Source organism: Salmo trutta, chromosome 1 (genome assembly GCF_901001165.1).
Source record: "Salmo trutta chromosome 1, fSalTru1.1, whole genome shotgun sequence".
NCBI lineage: Eukaryota > Metazoa > Chordata > Actinopteri > Salmoniformes > Salmonidae > Salmo > Salmo trutta.
Genome location: NC_042957.1, coordinates 48,536,288 through 48,562,067, shown reverse-complemented (window position 1 = coordinate 48,562,067; position 25,780 = coordinate 48,536,288). Strand labels below are relative to the sequence as shown.

The following is a 25,780-nucleotide window of genomic DNA, read 5'->3' as shown; positions in this document are numbered from 1 at the left end:
TTAGCGTTCCAATTCATCCCAAAGGTGTTTGATGGGGTTGAGGTCAGGGAACTGTGCAGGCCAGTCAAGTTCTTCCACACCGATCTTGACAAACCTTTTCTGTGTGGACCTCGCTTTGTCCACAGGAAACAGGAAAGGCCCTTCCCCAAACTGTTGCCTCAAAGTTGGAAGCACAGAATCATCTAGAATGTCAATGTATGCTGTAGCGTTAAGATTCCCCTGCCTGAACCATGAAAAACAACCTCAGACCATTATTCCTCCTCCACCAAACTTTACTGTTGACACTATGCATTGTGGCAGGTAGCGTTCTCCTGGCATCCGCCAAATCCAGATTCATCCGTCGAACTGCCAGATGGTTAACCGTGATTCATCACTCCAGAGAACACAGGTTGTAGTAACCTCATGATGGGTACAGGGAGAATTAGAGTATCATGTAGCAACCTAAATCCATCGATGTTACATTGAACTGGGTGAATGGAATATGAATGACAGTTATCCAATATGCTGTAATAGAAATAAGGCCATGTCCATAAAAAAAACCCGCCCTCCCTCCTCTTAAACGTCACCAACCGCCACTGCGCTACATAGAGTGGTGAGGATGACCCAGCACATCACTGGGTATGAGCTCCCAGCCATCCAGGACGTACATGCCAGGCGGTGTCTGAGAAAGACGCAGCCAACCGAGACATGGACTCTTCTCTATGCTTCCAGCAGGCAGTACCGGTGCATCAAGGCTCAGACCAATGGACTCCCCCTTACGAAAAAAGATTGCAGTTATACACTGTTGTATAACTGTAGTTAGAATGCAGAATAACTGCACTATGCTGCAAATACTGCGTCCAATATAATGCAATTGTTTTTACCGCAGTCATTTTGCAGTGTAACTGCCGTTACATTGCAATCACTGCGTCCAAAATACCACAGCTGACTGCAGTTACTGCACTCTTACTGCAATTTCAAAACCACTATCTTTTTTGGTAAGGGCCTAAGCAGCTTCTATCCCCTGGCCAATCATGGCTAACTATTACTTCTCTCCCTCTCCCACAGACTATCCACACTGACTCTAGGCCCATCCACAGGTCTCTACCCACTCTGACACACACACCTTCACTGTCACCTTTACTCACACTCACACTCACACACACACTCATTACTGATGCCACACACTCACACCCACACCTACACTGCTGCTAAACTATTAATTTGATGTATTACTACCATTACACTGTGGTTCATTGATTATTGATTGCATCCCCATTAATATCGTCCAATTTATCCTGCTACTGATTACTCCTGATTACATGTTGATATTACCATTAGTATATCGCCATCGTATTTAAATATTCCTGCTACCAATCACTTTTCAGCCCAGTTTACACTGTTATATTGTTTATTGTTATTAATATTATTATTATTTATCCAGCTACCAATCACTTTTTACTCATCTATGCCTGCCTACATGTACATATCTGCTACCTCATCTCCTCGCGTATCACTGCTCACTGTAAATTTGGTACTGACACTGTTTTCCTTCTTCTTCCTTTCTTTATCTCTTATTTTTCGTGTCAAATAAAACTTGAAACCTAATTGATATATAGATAGATGGATAAATAGATAAATAGATATCTGCACATCTTGGCGTTGTGAGCCAGGCTACACTACAGTACGGTTCATTCAGGGGATGCATACTGTACTGAAGTTACTCAAAACTCTCCCAAGTTGACACTGCTCTGCAATTCCATTGGCTGGTAAAACACTGGGAAGGGGTGGGAATCTGTTTCTAGAGCCCCCTTATCCCCATCCCTCCTCCTCCCGACTTTACTTTCAAACCAACCACAGAAAGTTGCAGGGGGGACTTGAAACTGTCTGATTGGTCCATGCAAGTTGCACAAAGGAAAAGTCAAGCAGCATCTTGCAGGCGAGCTAACAGCAACAGTTATTCGCTCACTGGGACTACTGCAGAAGTTGTATCAATTACTCCGTTATTTATAGCCAAAATACCGATGCTACAGAAAATAAAAAGTATCTGTAAATTGCATGACTTTATCAGGTTAAATAGAGGAGATTTTTTATTGATCAGCTCACAATGAAAATGGATTTTCAAACGAGTTGTGTGACTTTTTTCGCACTGATCATGCCGTCAATGATGGTATCAGCGCAAGGGGATAATGGCATTGCTTTCCCGGACCACGGATTTTGCCAGCCTATTTCAATCCCACTATGCACGGACATCGCCTACAATCAAACTATCATGCCCAATCTGGTGGGACATTACAACCAAGAGGACGCAGGACTGGAGGTACACCAGTTTTACCCCTTGGTAAAGGTACAGTGCTCGCCGGAACTTAAATTCTTCCTATGTTCAATGTATGCGCCTGTTTGTACAGTTTTGGAAAAGGCCATTCCACCCTGTCGCTCAATTTGCGAGAGGGCAAAGCACGGCTGCGAGGCACTCATGAATAAATTCGGGTTCCAGTGGCCAGAACGCCTCCGGTGCGAGAATTTCCCCGTGCTTGGAGACGGGCACATTTGCGTGGGTCAGAATGAATCTACTGCCACTGCCCCGCCCGTCCACATGCCAGTCCCTGGAACCCCTGGCGTCCATGTCTACTCCACTTCAGACAGGCCTTTCCGCTGTCCATCTGTGCTCAAAGTCCCCACTTATCTGAATTATTCGTTTCTGGGGGAGCTGGATTGTGGAGCACCATGTGAACACTCCAGGAGCAGTGGAGGCTACATGTTCTTCAATGATAAAGAGATTTATTTTGCACGCATATGGATCCTCATCTGGTCTTCTCTGTGCTGTGCCTCCACCCTATTCACCGTCACCACCTACCTAGTGGACATGCAGCGCTTCAAGTACCCGGAGAGGCCCATCATCTTCCTTTCTGGCTGCTACACCATGGTCTCCATAGCCTATATCGCTGGCTACTTCCTGGGGGACAAGGTGGTGTGCAATGACAGCTTCACCCCAGACGGATACAAGACCATAGTCCAGGGGACAAAGAAGGAGGGCTGCACCATCCTCTTCATGATGCTGTATTTCTTCAGCATGGCCAGTTCCATCTGGTGGGTCATCCTCTCCCTCACCTGGTTCCTGGCAGCTGGGATGAAGTGGGGGCATGAGGCTATTGAGGCCAACTCCCAGTACTTCCACCTGGCAGCCTGGGCTGTGCCCGCCGTGAAGACCATCAGCATCCTGGCCATGGGGCAGATCGAGGGGGACGTGCTCAGTGGGGTGTGCTTTGTGGGCCTCAACAGCCTGAACCCCATACGGGGGTTTGTCCTGGCCCCCCTCTTCATCTACCTCTTCATCGGTACCTCCTTCCTCCTGGCCGGCTTCGTGTCCCTGTTCCGCATCCGCACCATAATGAAGCACGACGGCACCAAGACGGAGAAGCTGGAGCGCCTGATGGTGCGCATCGGGGTGTTCAGCGTGCTCTACACCGTCCCCGCCACCATCGTCATCGCCTGCTTCTTCTACGAGCAGGCCTTCCGCCACCACTGGGAGAGAAGCTGGGTCAGCCGTAACTGTAAAGGCTTAGCCATCCCCTGCCCCATGCAGTACACCCCCCGCATGACCCCCGACTTCACCGTCTACATGATCAAGTACCTGATGACCCTCATAGTGGGCATCACCTCCGGGTTCTGGATCTGGTCTGGCAAGACACTCCACTCCTGGCGCAAGTTCTATACCAGACTCTCAAACGGTAGGCATGGAGAGACCACTGTCTAGGAAGGGAGGCCAAAACATGGAACTTGTTTTTGGACATTCATTTGGATGTTTTATAGTGTGTTTTTCTCCCTCCTATTTGTTTACTCACTGTCAGAGACTCAGTGGTACTTTTATACATTGATCATCAGATACTGTCAGTATTTTTATGGAACATTGACACAATTTTTAAGAAGTCAAATATTGCATGCCAAAATCAAGCTTTAAGAGGCAGGGGGCGGGGGTCTTGACCAAAGGACAAACTGTTGCTGACCAGAAGAATGGCCAATACCTCAGAATGAACAAACAACAAAGGTGTTCAGTGGATGCCATGTGCTGAAGTGCTCTCTCTCCTCCCCCACTCTGTTCCTACTCCTTTTTTTAAAGTTACCAGCCATAAAAACTCTCCAGTGTGAGTGAGAATCCAGCTGGGAATATACAGTGAGCGGGGGAAGGAGGGAGGCCTGAAAGGACAGGCGGCCATTTTAAGACTTTATTTTCACTCTGTGAACGTGTGAGATGTAATTAAATGCAACTGTAAATAGGAATTGTAAAATATAAAATTATATATTTGTATTTAAAGAAAGGACATGTTTTGTTTTGTCTTCCGACAGCCGTAGTGCCTGGTTAACTCTAGCACCTCTTCTGAAAGGAGCCATAGACACACTGTCTCTAAGTGCTGTTTTCACTGGCAGTATGACACATACACATTTGAAGTTTCTCCTGTCAAACCCAGATCTGTAATCATTTTCCCTTCTGATGTATCAGATCAGGGAAGCTGGGTTGTAGTAAAGGCAGTCTTTGGCTGTGCACTTTCCCTAGCTTAGCCCTTCTCCTTCCTCTCGTCTCCCCACACCAATTAAATCCCTTGGAGCTGAGCTGAGCCGCAAGAGAAGCTGGGTGGTAGGGGTGAAGACAAGACTGCAAGGACACTGGTCATGCCTCCGGGGGGGGGGGGGGGGGCTAGTCCTTGTCAGTACTACACTCAATTACCAAAAAGTCACTCCTCTGGAGACTGTTGCTCAAACTGTTCAATTATCTAGGAAAACAAAAAAGTATTTTGAAAAAATGGAATCAAAGAAGAATGTGGTATTTTAATGTTGTGACGTGAAAAGTGGTGTGAATTTGGCAACCACAAATGTATCTCACGTGACTTGCTGGGAGGGAAGGGGATGGGAAGGTGACGACAAAATAAAAGCCACATGATTTTATATATTTTTTGTATTGCTGTGTGTGTGTGTGTGTGTCCTGTGTTATCTTGACTAGCAGGATTATTTTCTTGATCTTGTCTATTTCGTTTGGCTTTGAATTGAAAAGTGATTTCGTTACCACTACATTACAGCTCAGAATGGGCTAATAACATAGTTATAGTATGGAAATGTTAACAGTACAAATATGGTCACTGAAAGTAAGGGTTTGTCGATGAGGGTTGGAAAAGGGGGTCTCTGTTGCTATATTGTTCTATACTACAGCACAAACTGTGTGATGTCATTTCAAGAGCTACCGTTATTTCTTATAACTGAGTGGTAACATGTTAATGCACAAAGATATGTGTAGTTACAAAATGGTGGTCTCTGCCCAACTTCACCAGGTTCATCATAAATTCCCAGTTCCCTAATTAAAAGGACCATAAAAAGGATTTCTACATCATGTTATAAAGTTATGGTTCAACAAAAATGTAATAGGGTTGAAACCTGTATGTCTTATGGCCTGGCTTTGGTTGGAGGGGGCTTAGCTGTAGCAAGGTGGATGTTCCAGGGTCAAACTAACAATGCCCCCTTTGGAAACAATCCAAATGCTGGGCATTATAAACATCACTGTGCCTCTGTTGAAGAGGGGGATCACATTTGGGCTCTAATGTATGTCCTGAGGCCACGCAGTTCTACGGGCTGGACCCAATACAATGGCCTCCTTCACTCCAAAGTCGTTCGGTTACGATGATGCGTGGTGCTGTAAGAAGCCCTACTTTAACGTGCCCTTGTGTGCACAACGCGTGGCCGTATGTATGTGAGCCTCGTCTGTCGGTAGACTTGCCCGTCTGTCCGCATCTCTCTCTCAGCTATCTCTCTCTTGCTCTCTCATGATGTGTGGCTAAACTAGGCCTACTCAAGAGAAGTCTTCATCACGCTGCCCTTGCCAATGTGTTGACAGTTGAGTCATACCTCAACATCTGTTAGCTTTCAGACTGAGTGGCGACTGCCACGGGGATGCATTACCCTGACGCGGCTCGCCAAGGTACAGGGGGTGAGGTAACATTGGATACCTGGAATGACATACCCTTAGATGGAATATTAGCTTCTATGCCAATAAGAATTTGAGTATGCTACTTTGTGTGTATTTCTTTGTGAACATGGCATTCATCTCTACATGCGAGTGAAACAAAGGAAAATAATGGTGCTTGGCTTCACAGAGTACTTTATCTTTCAAGAACCTTTTGAAAGTAAACACTTAATATTGAGCTGGAATCCCCCGTGATGCATGGCTGAAACTGAACCTCGTCTGTGGTGATGTAATGAAATAAATGTAGTGCTGGCTGGAGAAAGTGGATACTCCCCGGATCCCCAACACCTCCAGCACTGAGGCTATGAGGAACACTTCCAAAACATACTGTAAGCATACCGTGCCTTCAGAAAGTATTCACAGCCCTTGACTTTTTCCACATTGTATTGTGTTACAGCCTGAATTTCAAAAAATGTAATTGAAATTTTGGGTCACACAATTTTGGGTTACACACAATACCCCATAATGTCAAAGTGAAATTGTGTTTTTAAAAATGTTTACAAATTATATAAAAATGTAAAGCTGAAATGTCTTCAGTCAATAAGTATTCAACCCTTTTGTTATGGCAAGGCTAAATAAGTTCAGGAGTAAAAATGTGCTTAACAAGTCACATAATAACTTGCACAGACTCACTCTGTGCAATAATAGTGTTTGACATGATTTTTAACGACTACCCCATCTCTGTACCCCACACAAAAAAATGATCTGTAAGGTCCCTCAGTAGAGCAGTGAATTTCAAGCACGGATTCAACCACAAAGACCAGGGAGGTTTTCCAATGGTTCACAAAGAAGGGCAGCTATTGGTAGATGGCAAAAAAAAAGAAGCATACATTGAAAGCCCTTTGTGCATGGTGAAGTTATTAATTACACTTTGGATGGTGTGGCAAAGAAAAGCTTTATGTTTGGGGAAAATCGAACACATCACTGAGTACCACTCTTCATATTTTCAAGAATGGTGGTGGCTGCATCATGTTATGGGTATGCTTGTCATCGAAAAGAACTGGGGAGTTTTTTTTAGGATAAAAATAAATGTAATAGAGCTAAGCACAGGCAAAATCCTAGAGGGTAACTTGGTTCAGTCTGCTTTCCAACAGACACTGGGAGACAAATTCACATTCAGCAGGAGAATTACCTAAAACACAAGGCAAAATATACACTGGAGTTGCTTACCAAGATGACATTGAATGTTCCTGAGTGGCCTTGTTACAATTTTGACTTAAATCATCTTGAAAATCTATGGCAATACGTGAAAATGGCTGTCTAGCAATGATCAACAACCAACTTGACAGAGCTTGAAGAATTTCTTAAAGAATAATGGGCAAATATTGTACAATCCAGGTGTGCAAAGCCCTTAGAGACTTACCCAGAAAGACTCACAGCTGTAATCGCTGCCAAAGGTGATTATAACATGTATTGACTCAGAGGGAGGCAGCGTAGCCTAGTGGTTAGAGCGTTGGACTAATAACCGAAAGGTTGCAAGTCCGAATCCCCGAGCTGACAAGGTACAAATCTGTCGTTCTGCCCCTGAACAAGGCAGTTAACCCACTGGTCCTAGGCTGTCATTGAAAATAAGAATTTGTTCTTAACTGACTTGCCAAGTTAAATAAATGAAAACTTATCTAAATCAATACATAGTGTTTTATTTTACATTAATTGTATATTTTTTATTCCACTTTGACATTATAGAGTATTATGTTAAGATAGTTGACAAAAAAAGACAAATCCATTTGAATCCCACTTTGTAACAACAAAATGTGGAAAAAGTCACGTGGTGTGAATACTTTCTGAACAGCTCCTGCATGTAAGAAAGGGATAGAATTGGATTACCATTTTCTCACCTAATCTACAACAACAAATGCAGGGCGATATGCAGTGCTTGAACAGTTTGTACTCGCTGAAGACCACTGAATATTTCCCCTTCTCAGATAAGATCTATCGTTTGTCTGTCTTGTACAGAAAGAGGGGGCAGTGTATGGCATGGTACAGTATAAGTACCAGGGTTGTAACAACTGACAGGTACAGTATGTGTGATTTAGGACAGCAAAAGAGCCCACGCCTTGTTGGGGGAAAAATACATAAATCTACCTGTCCCACTTATGTTCTGCTCCTCCACGCCTCTTTGTGCCTCAGCCCTAGCTCCCCCCGTCTTTCTCCTCCCTGCCCCCCTTCACTCAGATGAATGGGGGGAATGCAGTGAGTCAGTGGAGCAGCGCCGGGCTTTGGCCCAGTGACAGTCTCCTGTGAGCTGCCTCACTTCAAAGGGCCGCTGAAACCCGACTAGCTCCTTGTAAACAGGGCTGCCTGGCCCGAAGGCACCGCTTCCTGCGCTTAACTCAACTTAATGGCTGGCTTGTTTGGCTTTTCGCTGAAGCAGAGAGAGACGAATGAGGGGAGAGAGAAAAGAGAAGGGGGGAGGTGGGGGGGGGGGGGTGGCAGGTAGCGTCTAAGATTGTTACAAGGGGTGGGCGGGGGAGGGGGATTGGAAGGTATTTTGAAAAATTCACTTTAATAGGGGTGTTTTTCTTCTTTCTCTCGAGGTCAAAAAAAGAAGGGAAGAAAAGGAGTATCAGGATAGGGAAAGATGTTGCTGCCATATTGTAAATCTGTGGAAGAAAAAAAAAAGTCTCTTTTCGGAACCTGAAAACTAAACAGAAACAGATGCCCAGATTCACTTTTCAGAATGTTTGAGTTTCGCCAGCAAAGCTCTGTTCACTTGATATTCTCAGTCAGGAAACCTGAAGTCTGATAGCATGACCCAGCAGGGAGACTGTAGACCTTTACATGGTTTATACCTGATAGCTATTGCACATTTGTCCTTTTGTACTATATGTAGAGGTATGATGACAATCACCCTGTACACAGGGCTCACATTTATTACATAGAGACACATCTATCAAGCTAAATGTATTACAGTGGGGAAAAAGTTGTTATCTATGTAGACCAGATATTGTCTGTTTTCTGCGCGCTATTGACCAAGTCTCTTCTAGGTGGTCTCGGCTAAGCTTGTCTATGCTGTGGATTAGCTCTCTCTCTTTGTTGGTCTGAGATCTGCCATAGTCTCTCCTCGAGGGCAAGAAGGGACAAGCAGAGGATTGGGTAGAAAGAGAGAAAGAATGCTCTTCCAGAGAATGTTAATAATGTGATCTCATACCCCTCTGATTGAAAGAAGCCCTCAAGAGGCTGTTAACAAAGATGGATCATGTCGTTGGTCTGAAAAAAAAGAGACAAATAAGGGGAGTGAAAAAAGTTGCTCTCTGTGAAAGTTAGCATGAAAAAAAGATGGAGAAAAGGTTAAAAAAAAGACCTAGACTTCGGTCTGTTACTAATCAAGTCTTTCTCTGATCCATGAGTATATAATGCTCTGAGAGCTTATGCTCAGTTAGTTATAGTCAGACATTAGCCCTGCTAAATGAGGGCAGTTTTGATTTTCCAGTGCTCCCTCCATATCTCTGGATCTCGTTTCCCCCTTGAAATCAAAACAGGAAGTCCAATATGTTCCCTCTCCTCCTATTCCCTGCATGGATTGCTTCCTGATGCCACCATATAGATTTGGGGGAGGGGGAAATCAGAGAGTTGGCAGAAGAAAGGAGGTTAAAATGTGAATTTTCAGTTTCTATGTTACAGAGGTCCTCCACTTTAATATGGTGATATCCTGATCGGTCACAGTGCTTCTCTTTGGGCAGAGCCAGTGCAAATTGCCATGAAATGCATTTCAACATAATGAGTGTTTTTAATGTCCTGTCCTGTTTTTATCAGTATGCTGTGAGAGTCTTGTGGACATAGTTCTAGATTTATTAGGTAGCAGTTGAAAAGTTCACAGATTCCTTGGCTGGACACTATCAGGGGAAAAGATCCACAGAAAGTGAAGGGAAATGATATTTGGAAAGCCTACTCTCAACTCCTCGACTTTGGATGATCTTACCAACTGGCCACTCAGTCAAGATAGTCCATGGTCTGTTCTGCGGCTCAGAGGATTTGTAAGTTAACTACAGCAGTAGGGAACGGAACAGAAGCAGACAATAACTGTGGTGGCAGAGCCTCTGTTACAGCCAGCCTCACTTCCTCCACCCCCTCCTTGGCTCACTCTCACGCCCCACACACACCATTTGTCTGGGGTTTTATGACCCACAGGCCATTCAGAGGTGGCTTCAGTGAGATAGAAGGGTGGGGCCGAGGCTAGGCAGGCACAGGCACAGGCACACACACACACACACACACACACACACACACACACACACACACACACACACACACACAGTGTGTATACAGAGTATTTTAAAGGGGCTAACTATTCCTCTGTGCGTGCTTGGAGTAAGCCGCTCAGGTCCCAGGCCCTGTCGTAGAAAACCTAGAGGTGTGTGGTAAAGAGAGAGGGCGTCTGGGTGTGTGTGGTAGAGAGAGAGAGAGAGAGAGGTAGAGCGAGAGGTGGTCTGGGTGTGTGTGGTAAAGAGAGAGAGTCTGGGGGTGTGTGGTAGAGAGAGAGAGAGAGTCTGGGTGTTTGGTAGAGAGCGAGAGGGAGTCTGGGAGTGTGTGGTAGAAAGAGAGAGGGAGAGACCGAGAGGGAGTCTGGGGTGTGTGGTAGAGAGAGAGCGAGTCTGGGGGTGTGTGGTAGAGCGAGGGAGATGGAGTCTGGGGGTGTGTGGTAGAGAGAGAGAGGGAGTCGAAGGGTGTGTGGTAGAGAGAGAGGGAGAGAGCGAGAGGGAGTCTGGGGGTGTGTGGCAGAGAGAGAGGGAGTCTGGGGGTGTGTGGTAGAGAGGGTCGAGAGGGAGTGGGTTTGTGTGATAGAGAGAGGGTCGAGAGAGAGAGAGAGAGAGAGAGGGAGTCTGGGTGTGTGGTAGAGAGGGTCAAGAGAGAGGGAGTGCCCCTGAGCTGCTCCAGCTGTTGCCCAGAGTGGTGCTGACAGCTGCGTTACGGATATTTTGGGAGCCTGGAGTTCGCCTGGGATAATAATGGGCTTGATTTGGAGGAGAGAGGGGGGTTGATACATAGCCAGACACCACAATATGTACACAACCATACCACTCCTCGGGCCATGGCACAAGTATAGGTTAACAATCTGGTGATGAGAATACAAACAGAGCAATGGGGGGGAATTCTTCTAGTCAATGTCATCATCATATATTGTGTTAGTGCAAATGACTGTGAATGATCTATAATAAGAAACTCCAGCAACTGTTGTGCTCCAGGCAGTACATGAAACAACTCTAATCCAACCTGTATACGACCCAGCCAGTTCTGTTTGACTTGGTTTCCAGCTATTGTTGTCCTGACTCCCGTGGCACAGAGCCCTTGCTAAGACAAACACTGGTGGTCAGTTGGGTTGAAGGATTGGGGTGAAAGCACTTACTGTCCCACCTCAGTGTACAGGAAGCCCCCTGTCTGACGTAACTGAGCTCGCTGCCTGGCCTTCTGAATCAGCCCGTCTGTATAGTACCTGTGTTTACTGGTAGAGAGAGAGAGAGAGAGAGAGAGAGAGAGAGAGAGAGAGAGAGAGAGAGAGAGAAAGTCTTGGTGTGTGTGTAGTAGCCAGGCTCGCTGCCTGGCTTTCTGAATCAGCCCGTCTGTGTAGTAGCTGTGTTTCCTGGTTAGAGCTCGCTGCCTGGTCTTCTGAATCAGCCCGTCTGTATAGTAGCTGTGTTTACTGGTTAGAGCTCGCTGCCTGGTCTTCTGAATCAGCCCGTCTGTATAGTAGCTGTGTTTACTGGTTAGAGCTCGCTGCCTGGTCTTCTGAATCAGCCCGTCTGTGTAGTAGCTGTGTTTCCTGGTTAGAGCTCGCTGCCTGGCCTTCTGAATCAGCCCGTCTGTGTAGTAGCTGTGTTTACTGGTTAGAGCTCGCTGCCTGGCCTTCTGAATCAGCCGTCTGTGTAGTAGCTGTGTTTACTGGTTAGAGCTCGCTGCCTGGCCTTCTGAATCAGCCCGTCTGTATAGTAGCTGTGTTTACTGGTTAGAGCTCGCTGCCTGGCCTTCTGAATCAGCCCGTCTGTATAGTAGCTGTGTTTACTGGTTAGAGCTCGCTGCCTGGCCTTCTGAATCAGTCCGTCTGTGTAGTAGCTGTGTTTACTGGTTAGAGCTCGCTGCCTGGCCTTCTGAATCAGCCCCTGTCTGTATAGTAGCTGTGTTTACTGGTTAGAGCTCGCTGCCTGGCCTTCTGAATCAGCCCGTCTGTATAGTAGCTGTGTGGTACAGCACAGAGAGCTGCTATGGTAACTCAACTGACCTGCAGACCTGAAACAGAGAGAGGGTGGGGTTCACGGGCTAGAATAGACCTCCACGACTGATGTTAAGATTTAGTGGTTAGTTAGAGGGTAGGTTTAGGCTTACAGTTCTACAACATAGGAAACTAGCGCACTAGCCATAGGGTTCCAAAACATATGAAATGGAGCAAAGAGAAGACATATTTTTTTAGAATATATCCAAATAATTTAATTAGAAAACATTGAAATGTGACATTGTAGTTAAATGTCACAATTATAATGCTCATGTCATCTAATCACAATGCTTCCTTGGCATCTCAACTTAGTTGGACTAAGTTGTGCACATCTGAAATGAAAGATACAGTATATTCTATCCGTTCTATTTCTATAGTTCCTCTCCTCTGTGGTTCTGCAGGCTCTGGAACCCTTCAGGCTCCAGGTGATGACTCATTTCTTCGGCTCCTTTATGGCGAGCGTCGATCCCCGTTTTAATGTGAGCCTTCTTAACTGCTCTTTCAGAGGAATTTACAGCCCTGGCCCTCACCGCTCGCTCAATCACTCGGCCCACGAGAGGGGAGGCAGGAGAAGGAGGGGAGCACACTGGCGCATTGTCCTGACACAGCCAAGAGTGGAAATGTACCACCAGAAGCAATGTGGTGGGACTGGTGGCAGGGCATGTGTTCCTGTGCATGTGATTGCGTGCCTGTATGTGTAAGTGAGTGAATGAGTGAGTGGATAAAGGAGAAGGGCTGGAGCTCTGTAGGTTCTCCCTGTAATTTCTCCCTCCCTGTGCAGCGTAATCACTTCCATCTGAGCCCTGCCCAAAGAGAGAGAGAGAGAGAGAGAGAAATGGTGGAGGGGCCTCGTCAAGGAGGTGCGAGTTAAACACACACATCCATATCATGTGCACACACTCATAAATAACCCATATTCTAGCAGACACACAACACCCACTAATATACACATCCAGTCTACATATTCTCATTCCAAAAACACTCAGCATAAGAGTTACTAAGAGTAGAGGAGTCACTTTCTACAAAGCTTTCAGACAAGCAAGAACACCCTAACAGTCACGTCCAGTCTCGCACCACTCATCAAATCCTTCTGGGACATTATTACATTTGCTACTACTAGCCCTCTAAACCAGTCATATCAGAAAAAGAAAAAGACATTTCATCTCATTGAAAACTTTAGCCCACACTATCAATAGAAATTGATTGAGCAACTCTTAGCATTGTGTGGTTATGGTAAGGGCATAAGACCGCATTTTCTAATTTCCTTCCTTCAATCCTGAGGTTTTTCTTCCTCTTTTTGTTGGGGGTGGTTCCATCTGTGCTGCTGCACATGTTGAGCTGTATGTTGGAAGGCCTTGGGGAGAGACAGACAGGCTCTCCAGACCAGACGTTCATGGTCAACGTGCAGCGTAACTAATAATAATAAAAGAAAATAAACAGGCCCTTCTGCACAGCAAACCCTCTGCCAAGCGGACCGCTCAGATAGATCTCAGCTGTACCACTGACCACAGGGACAACTGAAGTAGGCCAATCCTAATGCCGAGTGAGGTCTTATCAGTTCTATGTCGTCCTTTACCATCCTTCAGACGAGAGGCTGAATGAGAAGATGAAAGTAAAAAGAGAAAAATAAAAGGTGAAAGGAGAGATGCCGTGTGATCTTATCAGACAGAGACAGAGAGAGAGAGAGAGAACATTCCTGAAGCGACTGCAGGCTACATACAGACAGTGAATAGAGGCCCGAAGGCTTGGATTTAGTGGTGTCTGCTGCCTGCCAGTGCTGCTGGTTTGAACATTTCCTCTGAATCACCAGAAAAAGTATCCTAAATTACACCATGCTCCCTTGGCATTACAGTATTAAACATTCTGCGGAGGAGAGGAGAGGAGGTGCATGACTTTACCTAAGAGTTCTTCTATCTCTAGTGAGCAACATCCTCTGCTGCTCTTCCATCCCCAGTCACTCACACTGGGTTAGCTCACTTCTACATGTCCTGTTATCCTGGGTGACACAGGGCAGCCACTCCGTCATGATTTTAGCACAGTTACAAATGTCTGCGCGTGCTAAATATTTGTTTTCTTCTGCTGGGTCAATATGTCTAATAACTAATAAGGGTCCTGAAATCCTACAAATTAGGGTTGCTGGCCTGGGTGTTGGCTGAATTAGGGATTGACAACACAATCCTCAATAACAGAAGACTTGCTGGGAGCCCATCCAATTTCCTGGGGATGTTGAGTACTACTACTGACCTAGTTACTGATATTACAGGGGCCGGGCCAGGTAGAGCAGCAGGCAGGCCCCACAGCAGACAGACAGCAGTCTCCTGTCTCCATCGAAGCCAGCCAGAGGCCCAGTGAGCCTGTTTCACTGTAGGCCAGGGAGACCAGCCTTCAGCCCAGCCCGCCGCCATGGGTCCAGCGTCCAGCTGACGTGTTCCATTTTTCCCAGCGCCTCGGATACACTTGGATCCACTAACAGGCCGGGTGGGGTGCAGTAAGAGTGCTCGTAAAACACCGGGCATAAAACGTGAGTTTATCATTAAGGCTTGTTGTTCAGACGGGGGAGGATGTGCTTGGATGGAGAGCGATGGAGGTGGTGGAGCTGCAGCCTTAGCTGATCCCAGCTGTCTGAAGAAACTCTCATTAGCACCACCACACCCTTGTCGCTTGGAGGTGACGGGAGCAAATGTTCCTAGTGAACCACCCAGGAACAACAGCCTAAATAACATGGGACAATGACTGTGACAGGTGACCGCCTCACCTCCTGGACCAAATGGCCTGGTGAAACATGGCAGACACAGAATGCAGACATTCAAAACGACAACAAAAACAAATCAACTCAACAATGTGTGAATTCAAGCTGCACTGTTATTCCTACACCCTTGCCTACACCACCATAAAAAATCCGAACATTCCAGAAAAAAAACCAACAGCAAAACAACCAATCACTGATAACAATTCAATATTTGGAAAGACAATAGGCTGCACAGGATCTAAACTGCATTATGATGTGAGTCACAGCATTCTCCCCCGATTTACGATAGAATGGTATGGGCATTGTCTTGACCGAAGCCGTTCCCTCCCTCCTTAACCCAAATTCTCATACACCTCTCTCTTCTTGACATCCCGAAAGAGCTTAATTCCCATGATGCATCCCACTAACTGATAAAAATGATAATAACACAGTAAGTACAATGATGCACGATGTGACCGAAGTAGGACACCTGATATGTTGTTTAACCTCTATGAGACCCAGTACGATGCAGGCGGCACCCAGCCACATCAGGTCCTCTTCAGGGACTCTTTGATCACCTGCACAAAGCCCTGGAGGGACGACACGCGCACGCACGCACGCACACACACACACACACACTAGCACAGAGTGTTGTGAAACCTCTCTTCCTGTGACTAAATGAGCTGTTAATTAACTGTCTGTCCTCCAGGGGCCACAGTGTCTGCAGTCAGTCACTCAGAGAACCAGCTGATATATATTGACCGTGTTTAACTTTATCCCTCCAAGTCCCTGCTTGTCTTACTTGCTGAATTGCAGACCTCCAGGATCTGAGCTAAGCATGACTAAAAGCTTGTTATTATAGGTTTTAGTGAAAAGACTCAGGGCATTTGAGATAAAGCCTCATTACTCTTTAGGGCCCTTAAAACCTCTCATCATTGTCACAGCAATTCCCATGTAGGGAATCATGATCACCTTTTTGTTAACCTCATCTGAGGCCTTTGTAAACCCCTCGCCCTTCCCTGCGCTGGTTAACATTGACCCTCTGGTAGATGTTGTCTGTGGTGACGACTTTCACACAGGCCACAGAATCCACATGGCAACAGGAGTGTGGCACAAAACTAATATTCCCATGAGAGCCCTGCAGGAGCCAGTCGGTGTAGTTCTCTGCACCACAACGACGGAACTGAAACGCACATAAACAAACTTTGACAGTGTATCTCACAGAGACCATTCCCCTGGTAAGGAGTGAATAGCACGCTACTCACTGCATGCTGTAGGTCATCGATGGCAACCTTATCCCTTCTCTCCACCTGCAGAGGGTGCAGAGGACACAAAAAGCATTCTCACCCTTGTCAATCAAGTAATACCAGTTGAATTCCCTGGAAAACATACAGTGATCATCCAAGACTGCAGTAGATTGAGACAGCCGGGCAGAGTCATGTTTACCTTGTTTCTGAAGACAGAAGAGAATCCCAGACACTATCTGCAGGCTGAGGATCAGCATTAGGAAGTGTGTGAACTACAGAGTACAAACAACCAAGATGTTACTCTCCAAAAGCAAAATGCAAACGTGGCAGAGCTCGGACAGGTTATGATTTAGTATGTGAAGATGGAACACGGCATATTAACTGTTCTCCAAAACATAAAGCCCCAAGTTACCATATCACACACTGTGCTGTACTACCCACCAATCCAAGGAGCAGACGGCTGTCGGACCACGCCCCCAATGCTACCCAGGAAGGCCATCAGGGAGACGATGATGGACCACGCCCCCAATGCTACATTTGAGGAGGATGGAGGTGTGAGACAGGCCCTGGGATGTGTGGGTGAAAGACTCCATTTCTGTGTAGGTGGGCCGAGACATAGCCCCGACCAAGACCAGGGCCAAGCCAGACACCTGGTAGAACATTAACACAGGCCATATAAATCACAGGTTAGTCAAACAACTGTAGTTTTCTCAATATAACCTTTAAACCTTTTTAATGGTTCACTCTAGAGCAATTGGAGTTAGTCAGGCACATATGGGTCAGTGGTTTAAATACCAGAGCACCTGCCCAAATGTGTTCTACGAAAGTGCCCCTGGAGTGATCAGGACAGGTAGTGGTATATATTTGAGGACATTGCGCATGTAAGAGGTGAATGTATGACTTACCCAGAATTGAGTGTTTAGGAGGATAAAGAAGAACTTAACCATTCTACAGAAATATTTTCTTCCAAACTGAAAAGTATACAGGAATTCTGAAGTCCACATTCAATATTTCTCATTTTATAGTCACTTCTCGATATTTGTATTACTTGTACAACTTTGCCTATACCTACATTTTTTTCTGTACTATATCAGTTAGGGTAGGTACACGGGAACATTTTGGACTTCATTGAGCGTTTTGACCAATATGCATACCAGTATAGATCTAACACCAAAACCATGAGACTCACCTGACCTGTACAAACACCTGGAATTCTTGAATAGGCAGCTCAATTAACAGCATTTCTATAGCTCCAAATGTCTATATTACTTGTCGGAGAGAGCGAGAGAGAGAAGCAAAATAAGTTATCAGCAACACGATTTGGATAAAGCAAGTGGACCGCATCAGCTAGGCCTATCCTTGAAATAATTCGGTTGACATCATCACTACAATGAACTGTAAAACAAACTGGATATGATGGGTGTAGTTTCATGAGTTTACCCAGTTGTTGGGATACTGTAACACTGTTACATGTCAGAGAGAGCTCTGAGTCTCGAGACGTCGATCTAATTGAATAGAAATAGTAGCAAACGGGAGCTAGGATTGGTATTCAGGGTTCCCCTCTCTCTCGTTTGATCTCGGACTGTTATTTATGACGGACTTGTTTTTGTCAACAGTCCATGATGTCCTATCGAAACAAACCGTTTAGGCCGGGTAAAGTTGCCCCTAGACGTTGCTATTGGGCCAGTTTCGCATTGCCCCTACTAATGGTTAATGTTAGGATTGGGGAAGTTGTTGATCCTACACCAGCCATGTAGCCTACTGAGCGATGCAAAGAGCTTTTAAACAGTTTCACCAGGCAGTAAGTCGGACGCAAAACGGCAGAAAATAGCAGTACGAGATGCGGTGCGCCCAGTGGGTGCGTCATTGTTGCTACTTGGGTCACAGTTGTTGTGCGTCATATTCCCCCACACACGGAGCAGTACTATTGGTTACATTTTCACTTGGAAATTCCATCCTTTGTCCATTTGGTACATGGTGGAATTCGGGATCAGAGGCCCTGCCACCTCTGGTGCCTGAGGCTTGGCTCTTTTTCCATCTCTGGCCTATGGCCTATTGGTGATCATGCTCTTTTAAGAGGTTGGTTAAAGCTATTTATTGTATAACAATAATCCCCCTTGTTCCACAATAACATATTCGTTTACCAATTCCAAACATGTCTTCGAAGTATTATTTTGGTAAATTCAGGAATTTGTTTGGTAGTGATATTGGGTTATGTGAGATTTTAAATTAGATCTTCCCTCCTCTTGTTTTACATCCATCTGACTGGATCCACCACCACTGTCTGGGTTACCAACTCACTTCTTGACGCCTTCTTGCTTCATGCCTATTCTCTGAGGGCACCACCTGAAGCCTTCCAGTTTAGTATAGGCCTATCACTTTTTAGTCCAGCCCTCAGAGGCAGGTGCAGCTTGACTTTTTTTTCTGCCAAGCAGTCATATCATCAAACAATGGAGGAAGATTGGAGCTGGAAAGAGGCAAGTCAAGTCACATACACCTGTAGGGCATTATAAATCACAAAGCCATATAATAAGGTTACAGTCATATTATGTTTTCTACGTAATATTTCAATACCTTATTCTGGTATGGTTTTTACATTTACCTCTATCACCCTCGGCTATATTGATATATCAATGAGTGTTGTGTTTGGGTACATGGTGGAAGAAGTACTAAATTGTCATACTTGAGTAAAAGTAAAGATAAACTTAATAGAAAATGACTCAAGTAAAAGTGAAAGTCACCCAGTAAAATACTACTTGAGTAAAAGTCTAAAAGTATTTGGTTTTAAATATACTTAAGTATCAAAAGTAAATGTAATTGCTCAAATATACTTAAGTTTCAAAAATAAAAATATAAATTGTTTCAAATTCCTTATAGTAAGCAAACCAGACGGCACCATTTCTGTTTGTATTTTTTTAATGTACGGATAGCAAGGTGCACTCTCCAACACTCAGACATCATTTACAAACAAAGCATGTGTTTAATGAGTCCATCAGATCAGAAGCATTAGGGATGACCAGGGATGTTCTCTTGATACGTGTGTGAATTAGACCATTTTCCTGTCCTGCTAAGCATTCAAAATGTAACGAGTACTTTTGGGTGTTAGGGAAAATGTATGGAGTAAAAAGCACATTATTGTCTTTAGGAATGTAGTGAAGTAAAAATTGTCAAAAGTATAAAGTACATCTACCTCAAAAAACGCCATAGTATGTTCAAGTATTTTTACTTCAGTACTTTACACCACTGAGGTTTACTTTGCTAGCGACATTTATTGGAGGGTTTTCTTCTCTCAGGAGGCCCAGAAGAAGGTGTCAAGGTTCCTAGGGAAGCTGAGGCTGAAGAGTACTTCTCGGAGCTCTGATGACAGGTCCAGTTCGGAGTCAGAGCGAGCTAACGCTGAAGTCCGCCAGGGGGCAGTCATGCAGTCTTCGGCAGAGGGCAAAGCTCTCCACAGCTCGCAAGGAACGATCCATAATAACTCACCGCAGCACTCCTCACCCACTGGCACTAATAAGAGTTGCAGAGGGGCAGAGGGATCTACGTCCCCAGATAACATTGACAGCGACAGGAAGAAGATCAAGTTCCCACTCCTCTTCACCAAGACAGCCGTGGCTGGGACCGCCACCAACCCCTTTCTCACTCAGAATGACCGGCCCAGTGTGGAGCTTTCTGCCAAGGCAGAAAAGGTGCATAAGACTGTGAGGGTGGCCGGTATCCCAGAGGAGATTGGTGTTGGAGCTAAGGTCATGCAGAAGACCTTACCGGCCATACCCAAGTTCAGCTGGTCACGGCCCAGTCCAAGTGAAGAAGATGACAAAGTCCAGGGCAAAGTCAAAGACTTGTGCAAGACCAAACTAGGTAAACAGAAAGAAGATAACATCCCGCCAATAGCCAAAGAACCCCGGAGAAAAGGGTCCTTCCATGGAGCAGAGCAAGGCAGAGGCAGGGACTATAGCAGGAGGAAGGCGCCCCTCTCCTACAACATCCAGCTCAGACTCAACCAAGCCATGACAGATTCAGACAGACTCAAAGCTAGAGAGGTCACCAAGAGAAGCGGAACCATCCGCTGTGAAAATCTCCAGCAAAAGCCCAACCGACAGATGCCAGAGTTGGAGCGATTCAAACCCAGGGATATCACCAAGAGGAGGGGCATCATTCCATGTAATGAGCTGCAGCAAAGGCCCAATCAGCCAATGCCAAAGCCAGATAAAGCTGCCCTGGTTAAACTCCCGGCGATTCCACGGTGGAGGGGCTCCATCTCGTATGAGGAGTACCAGAAGCTGAACCAGAAGATGCCAGACAGCACCATCAACACAGATGACCTGGAGGAGTTCCTAAACTCACTGTCAGTACCTACCCTCTGCTCCATACCATTCATACCTATTCTATTCCCCACAACTGTCACTGTTATTCCCTAACACAACTATCTGCTTGTGCCTGTTTGCCTGTAGGGGCGTTACTCGTATTGAAGACCTGACAACTATGGTGCCTGACGATCCCCTGATCAATACCCAGTCTGATGGTAAGAAGCATGCCTACTGTTAGCCTGTCTTATATTGTCAACTAATATTCCCTACCAATACAAAATCTATTTTTTTATTAATTAATTAATGATGATCTTCTATTGTACATGTATGTTGAAGTGATGTCCCTATGTTGTGGGAAACAATCATATCTATTGGCTTTTCTACCCATGTAGCCTTCAAAGAAGTCTTTGAGCAGTTTGCAAAGAACAGCGATGGCTCTATCAATGAGGAGGGCCTGGCGTCCACGCTGGACAGAGTGGGGATCAGTATCAGCCCAGAGGAGGTGAAGAAAGCCCTGCAGAAGGCTGACTACGACAGTACGTTTCTGCCTCAGTATCTGGAATTACCCCAAAATATAATAACGCGCTTTTCCATTATAAACATGTCGGAACGGAATACATAAAAATAGTTTGTGTCCCAAATGGCCCCCTGTTCCCTATATAGTGCGTGACTTTTGTACCCGTATAGGGCTCTGGTCAAAAGTAGTGCACTATAGATTGCCATTTGGGGTGCAGCCATACACATTCCCTTAGTTGATGTGAGTTGGCAGGCTGGCTGACTGGCTGTTTTTGTTTCTTGGCTTCAGAGGACGGAGAGGTGGGGTTTCAAGATTTCCTGCATGTGATGGCGGACAGCCAGCGCTTCTCCAAGTGTGTGAAAGGTGAAGATCCCCGACTAAGATGTTGCCTTCACTAAACATATCTGGATTCACATGGAAATATGAACATACGACTCATAGAGCTGCCATAGCGTTTGCGAGACTGTATTAAGACGGTGCTTACTTTCCTCTCTCTCACTACATCGCTTTTTCCTCTCTCTCTCTCTCACTCCTTTCCTCTCTAAAGGAGCAGACCCATCCCAGTCTGTTGAGGTGTGTGAGACAGTGTTTTACAAGACCCTGACCAAGATGCTGGCTGCCGGTATCCTGTCCAGTGGTACTACAAGAGAGATAGTACAGTAAGCCATTTTAAGTCATGCTACTTTCTTTTCGTATATGAATAGCCGACCGACGTCATGCGACGCTATACATGAGTGTGTACTAACTGGATGTCATCAAAGATTATGTAAGGTTAACAAGACATTTTCAGGGATAAAACAAAGAAACAACTTTTCATTACAGTATCTTCTGAAATGTTCAATAAACGTTATCTGTTTATAATACATTCTGGTGGTCAGCTGTGTCAGCCGTATTTGACTGTCCCCTACCTCTGACCAGATACTACCATAAAAAGACTCAGAGGCTGATCCGGCGAGCCGTGCGACCAGACAGGGAGGACGGGGACCATGTTCTCGCCTACTACACCAAGGGAGCTCATCTCATAGGCCTGAAGAGCAAGCAGCTCCTCAAATACATCCAGCCAGCGGGTGAGCTAACACAATATAACACCCAGCACATACAGTACTCCTTTCTCCCTATATTCATATTGAACTGCTTCAGCTTTCATACTCTCCTAGTCAAATTTATATTGATTGGCAGAGGAGTGATGAGGGACTGTTGTTGTTTTGATGTGCAGAGACAATTGCCCAGAGCCAGAAGGAGAAGGATAGCCCGTACTTGAGGTGTCCCAGCCTGAACGTGGCCTACACCTCCTGGGACCCCCGGCGCATGTCCCTGAACCCTGCACAGAGGGCCAAAATGGGCCGCATGAAGTCTGTCACGACCTGGAAGACCGTTGAGATCGAGGATCGCATCAGACAAGTAATATAAAAACATTTTCACATATTGAATTATGTGAGAAATGTAGAAAGGCAGCGAAAATGTGTTGCTAATCTTCTTGTATTTGTACCAGCTGTCAATCAAGCACCCTGGGATGGAGAAAATGGAGATGATCACGCCTGTGAAGATGAAGGTGAACATGTCCATGAAGGAGAGGGACCACCTCACTTACAATGAGATCAACCGGATTAAACAGAAGGTAAGACGGGATTTGAACTGAATGTATGACAATATTGATGCAGTCAGTCCCACATTGAAGTTCTCTCTGTCTGTCCAGTCTAAATCAAGTCTGAAGGAGTACCTGAAGGACCTGACCCAGCTGAAGCGCAGGGACATGTGGAACTCCTGGGGCTCCCTTCAGTGTTACTGTGTCCTCCACAGCCGGAAGGACTTCCCCAAAACCTTCACCACCTACTCCTGGTCCTGGAGCGGCTGCCGCAACATGATGGAGACTGGAGACCTGGACGCTCCCTGTAGGTCCACCCTATGCCCCCATATAGCCAACCACTGGAGCCCATCGCCAGGAAGCGGCGTGCCTCGTCCAATCAGGGAGGCTAAAAAGAGAAGACCCCGGCGGCAACCCCCACTGACAGGAAGAGCAGTACACTGTAGAAAAGAGGAATAACACCAATAGCAATCATAACAAAACTGATACGATCAATTACTTTAACCACAAAGATCCCACCCCCCACTTCCTCTACTCAGTCTCTACTCAGTCTCTACTCCCCCACCCCTCCTGATCCCAGTACCAGACTTCGACCAGAGCGGCTGTAGTTATGAGTGCAATGGGGGGGGGGGGGGATGGAGGAGAGGATATGCAGTGTCTCCCTGCTCAGCAGAAATAAACCCATCATCTCTGAAAAAATAGCAGAATGAGTCAAACGAGTGTCACTGGTTTGTTTTAAAACTGCACCGTGCAAAAGTGAGGAGGAGGAGGGATAGGTAGGGAGGGGTCTGGGGTTGATGTGCATGAGACCATGAAGGTAACTGAACGAGTGATATGGAAAGGGGGAAGTGGCAGTGCTTTAGTTTGGGTTTAGATGTTCAATGTGAATAGCAAGATTATGGGGTATGAGAATATGGTTCAGAGCGCTATATATATGTGTGTGTGTGTGTGTGTGTGTGTGTGTGTGTGTGTGTGTGTGTGTGTGTGTGTGTGTGTGTGTGTGTGTGTGTGTGTGTTTTGCCTGGATGATGTGTCCAAACAGTCATTTCCAATAAATCCCATGTCAAGAGCCACTTCTCCACTCTGGACAACCCACATTAACATCAGTCTATGAATAAATCTAAGGGTCCTACAAGGCCAAGTCATGGAGCCTAGGAGAAGAGCCAGAACTACTCATCCCCTTGGCCTTCTCCAACGGGCCGGGTTACACTATAGTCTGCTGATTAAGTCCCTGACTGGTCCAGGTCCTGATAGGGTTGAGGACCCTGATATCATGCCCAGTCGAGGAAGGGATCAGTGCTGGTCTGACCCATTCATTATGAACAGTCTCAGTCTGATGTTAACCAGACATGCCTGAGACACACGCACAGACGCAGAGTACATTAGCCCTCCGCCTGGCTCCCATTAAAAAAGATGACGGTAATAAAATAAACCACAGTGAAACAGGGAGCTTTGTTGTTAAAGCTGTTGTGCTTGCATGTGTCTGTGCATTTGGCGATATCACAAATGAGCAGTGACACTGTTTACTCAGACTAAGCATACTTGGCCTGATGGCCCCTGTCATCCTGTAGACCAGATGCTTTAGCTTCAGCAGTTTCCTTTTCCTCTCTTCTGTTTACTGTATGCTGAGACCAGATAAGCGCTATTATGGCAAATACAACAGTTTGGGCTCGATATTTTCTCAGCTAATTGGACAGTAGGACAATGGTCCTGCCTGGGAATCTCACCATCTATTTCTCCAAACAAATCTATCATTGTTTGGAAATGTAAAACTAGGTAAGGCTGGCCTGTGTCTGTTTCTCTGGATGTCATGGGGAAAGAGAGAGGGCCCCCTAGTGCCTTTGACTGGTTCCTAAAGGATTATTGTTGTTTGACTGAGACCGCCTCTTCAGATGGTTTACCACAAGGTGGCGCCAGTGTATCAGCCCTTATTGTCTGGTTCAGTCGCTTCACTTCCTCAGATATGCTCGTTGACTTGATAATGACTTTCATTTGTCTCTGTCTTGTTATAAAGAAGATATACATTTTATGGTCTAATGAATCTACCCTTTAGTATAGTAGTTTATTACTGTTGATGTGAAGTAATAATATACTGTAGTAGTAGTCCTCAAAGCTCTTTAAAATGTTACGCTTCAAACTCCTGATGTCAGATCTGTCAATATCATGTTTGTAACATGATCTTAATGTTGTCAATGATGTTCACGCCAGGCTGTTGGCTTCTGAAACCACTTCCTTATCCTCACCAGATGTTATTTCCACAGAGGAAACTTATATTGATGTGTTGTTCACTAATCAAAGGTGAAGTCCAAGCAACAGCAGCATTGTCTCGGGCATCCGCCTATTCATCGGTCTTTTCTCAGCTTTCATTATTACATTCTGTATCTCAGAATGCAGGAAGGTTTCAGATCTTTAGTATTATTCTGTTTCTCTCATTTTCAGTTCTCAGTTCTCTCTCTGTACCTATTTAGTTAGCTCATTTTGGCGACAACGTATATCAGGTACACATTTCCAAAAAATGTGAAAATGACATGAAGGCTCTTACCAGATTCTTAACCTCAGCTGCATATCTGGCATCTCTCTTTAGAGACGTTTCTTTCAAAGTGACTGAAAGCAGCTCCAGCTGCGTGTTTATCTCCAGCCACATCTAGGTGATGTTTAGACAGAGGAGTCACACTCAGCCACCCCAGGGGAGATATAAAGGCCATTTGGACGTATCACTGGAACCCTACATTTAGATAGAGGGAACGTTAAGACCCCTCGTGCCAGGTGGGTGAGAGAGAGTAGGCCTCACTAAGGACAGACACAACAAATGTAAACCATTTAAAAGTCATCATGTCAATTGGTGTCATTGGTGCTGTAAAGTTTATACTGTCTGTATGGATGTGGCTCCTCCCGTGAATTACCCAGGAGCCTCTCTGTCCTGTCTGTCGTTAGAGGCTCCCGCTGATGAATGAAGAATTGTCATCCTCTTTCCTCATAACGAGCTGCTTCCAGCATGACTTGCCAAATGTTTATCCAACTCTGTACTGTATGCTGTCTGTCTGTCAACACTGCTCTGATTCAAACTCCTGTGCAGGCTTTTGTTTGGAAGCCAAATTTTGTTAGGGAGTACAAATAGTTTTTTTTGTTTGGATTCTGTCCTGCATAATAGGGCCTATATGAATGGTCCTGTGTATTAGCAAAATGGAGCACTTCT

At 45.6% G+C, this 25,780-nt stretch overlaps 2 protein-coding genes across 4 annotated transcripts; both read left to right on the top strand.

Moving 5' to 3' along the window:
- The first annotated feature begins 1,854 nt into the window (after nt 1-1,854).
- LOC115198123 (frizzled-2-like) lies at nt 1,855-4,298 on the top strand. Its single transcript, XM_029759823.1, has one exon. It carries the CDS (start codon nt 2,087-2,089, stop codon nt 3,734-3,736), a length of 1,650 nt encoding a protein of 549 aa, XP_029615683.1. The 5' UTR covers nt 1,855-2,086; the 3' UTR covers nt 3,737-4,298.
- Nucleotides 4,299-18,070: 13,772 nt separating this feature from the next.
- On the top strand, nt 18,071-23,193 carry LOC115198100 (uncharacterized). Of its 3 annotated transcripts, XM_029759792.1 has the most exons (11): nt 18,071-18,254; nt 18,528-18,652; nt 19,469-20,520; nt 20,627-20,697; nt 20,875-21,018; nt 21,288-21,362; nt 21,547-21,658; nt 21,918-22,066; nt 22,216-22,400; nt 22,492-22,617; nt 22,696-23,193. In XM_029759792.1, the coding sequence occupies exons 2-11, from the start codon at nt 18,626-18,628 to the stop codon at nt 23,041-23,043; spliced, it is 2,289 nt and encodes a 762-aa protein (XP_029615652.1). In that variant the 5' UTR covers nt 18,071-18,254; nt 18,528-18,625; the 3' UTR covers nt 23,044-23,193. The 3 variants fall into 3 exon arrangements, with proteins under 3 accessions (XP_029615652.1, XP_029615659.1, XP_029615647.1); XM_029759799.1 differs by having other exon boundaries at nt 18,071-18,652; nt 21,553-21,658; XM_029759787.1 differs by having other exon boundaries at nt 18,071-18,652.
- The last annotated feature ends 2,587 nt before the right edge of the window (nt 23,194-25,780 follow it).

Excerpts from the sequence above, each read along its gene's own strand:
- LOC115198123 (XM_029759823.1), top strand. The coding sequence starts at position 2,087 with ATGAAAATGGATTTTCAAACGAGTTGTGTGACTTTTTTCGCACTGATC.
- LOC115198100 (XM_029759792.1), top strand. The coding sequence starts at position 18,626 with ATGGAGGAAGATTGGAGCTGGAAAGAG. Across the intron at positions 18,653-19,468 it reads AAGATTGGAGCTGGAAAGAG|GAGGCCCAGAAGAAGGTGTC; the intron begins GCAAGTCAAGTC and ends TTCTTCTCTCAG. Across the intron at positions 21,659-21,917 it reads ACTACAAGAGAGATAGTACA|ATACTACCATAAAAAGACTC; the intron begins GTAAGCCATTTT and ends ACCTCTGACCAG.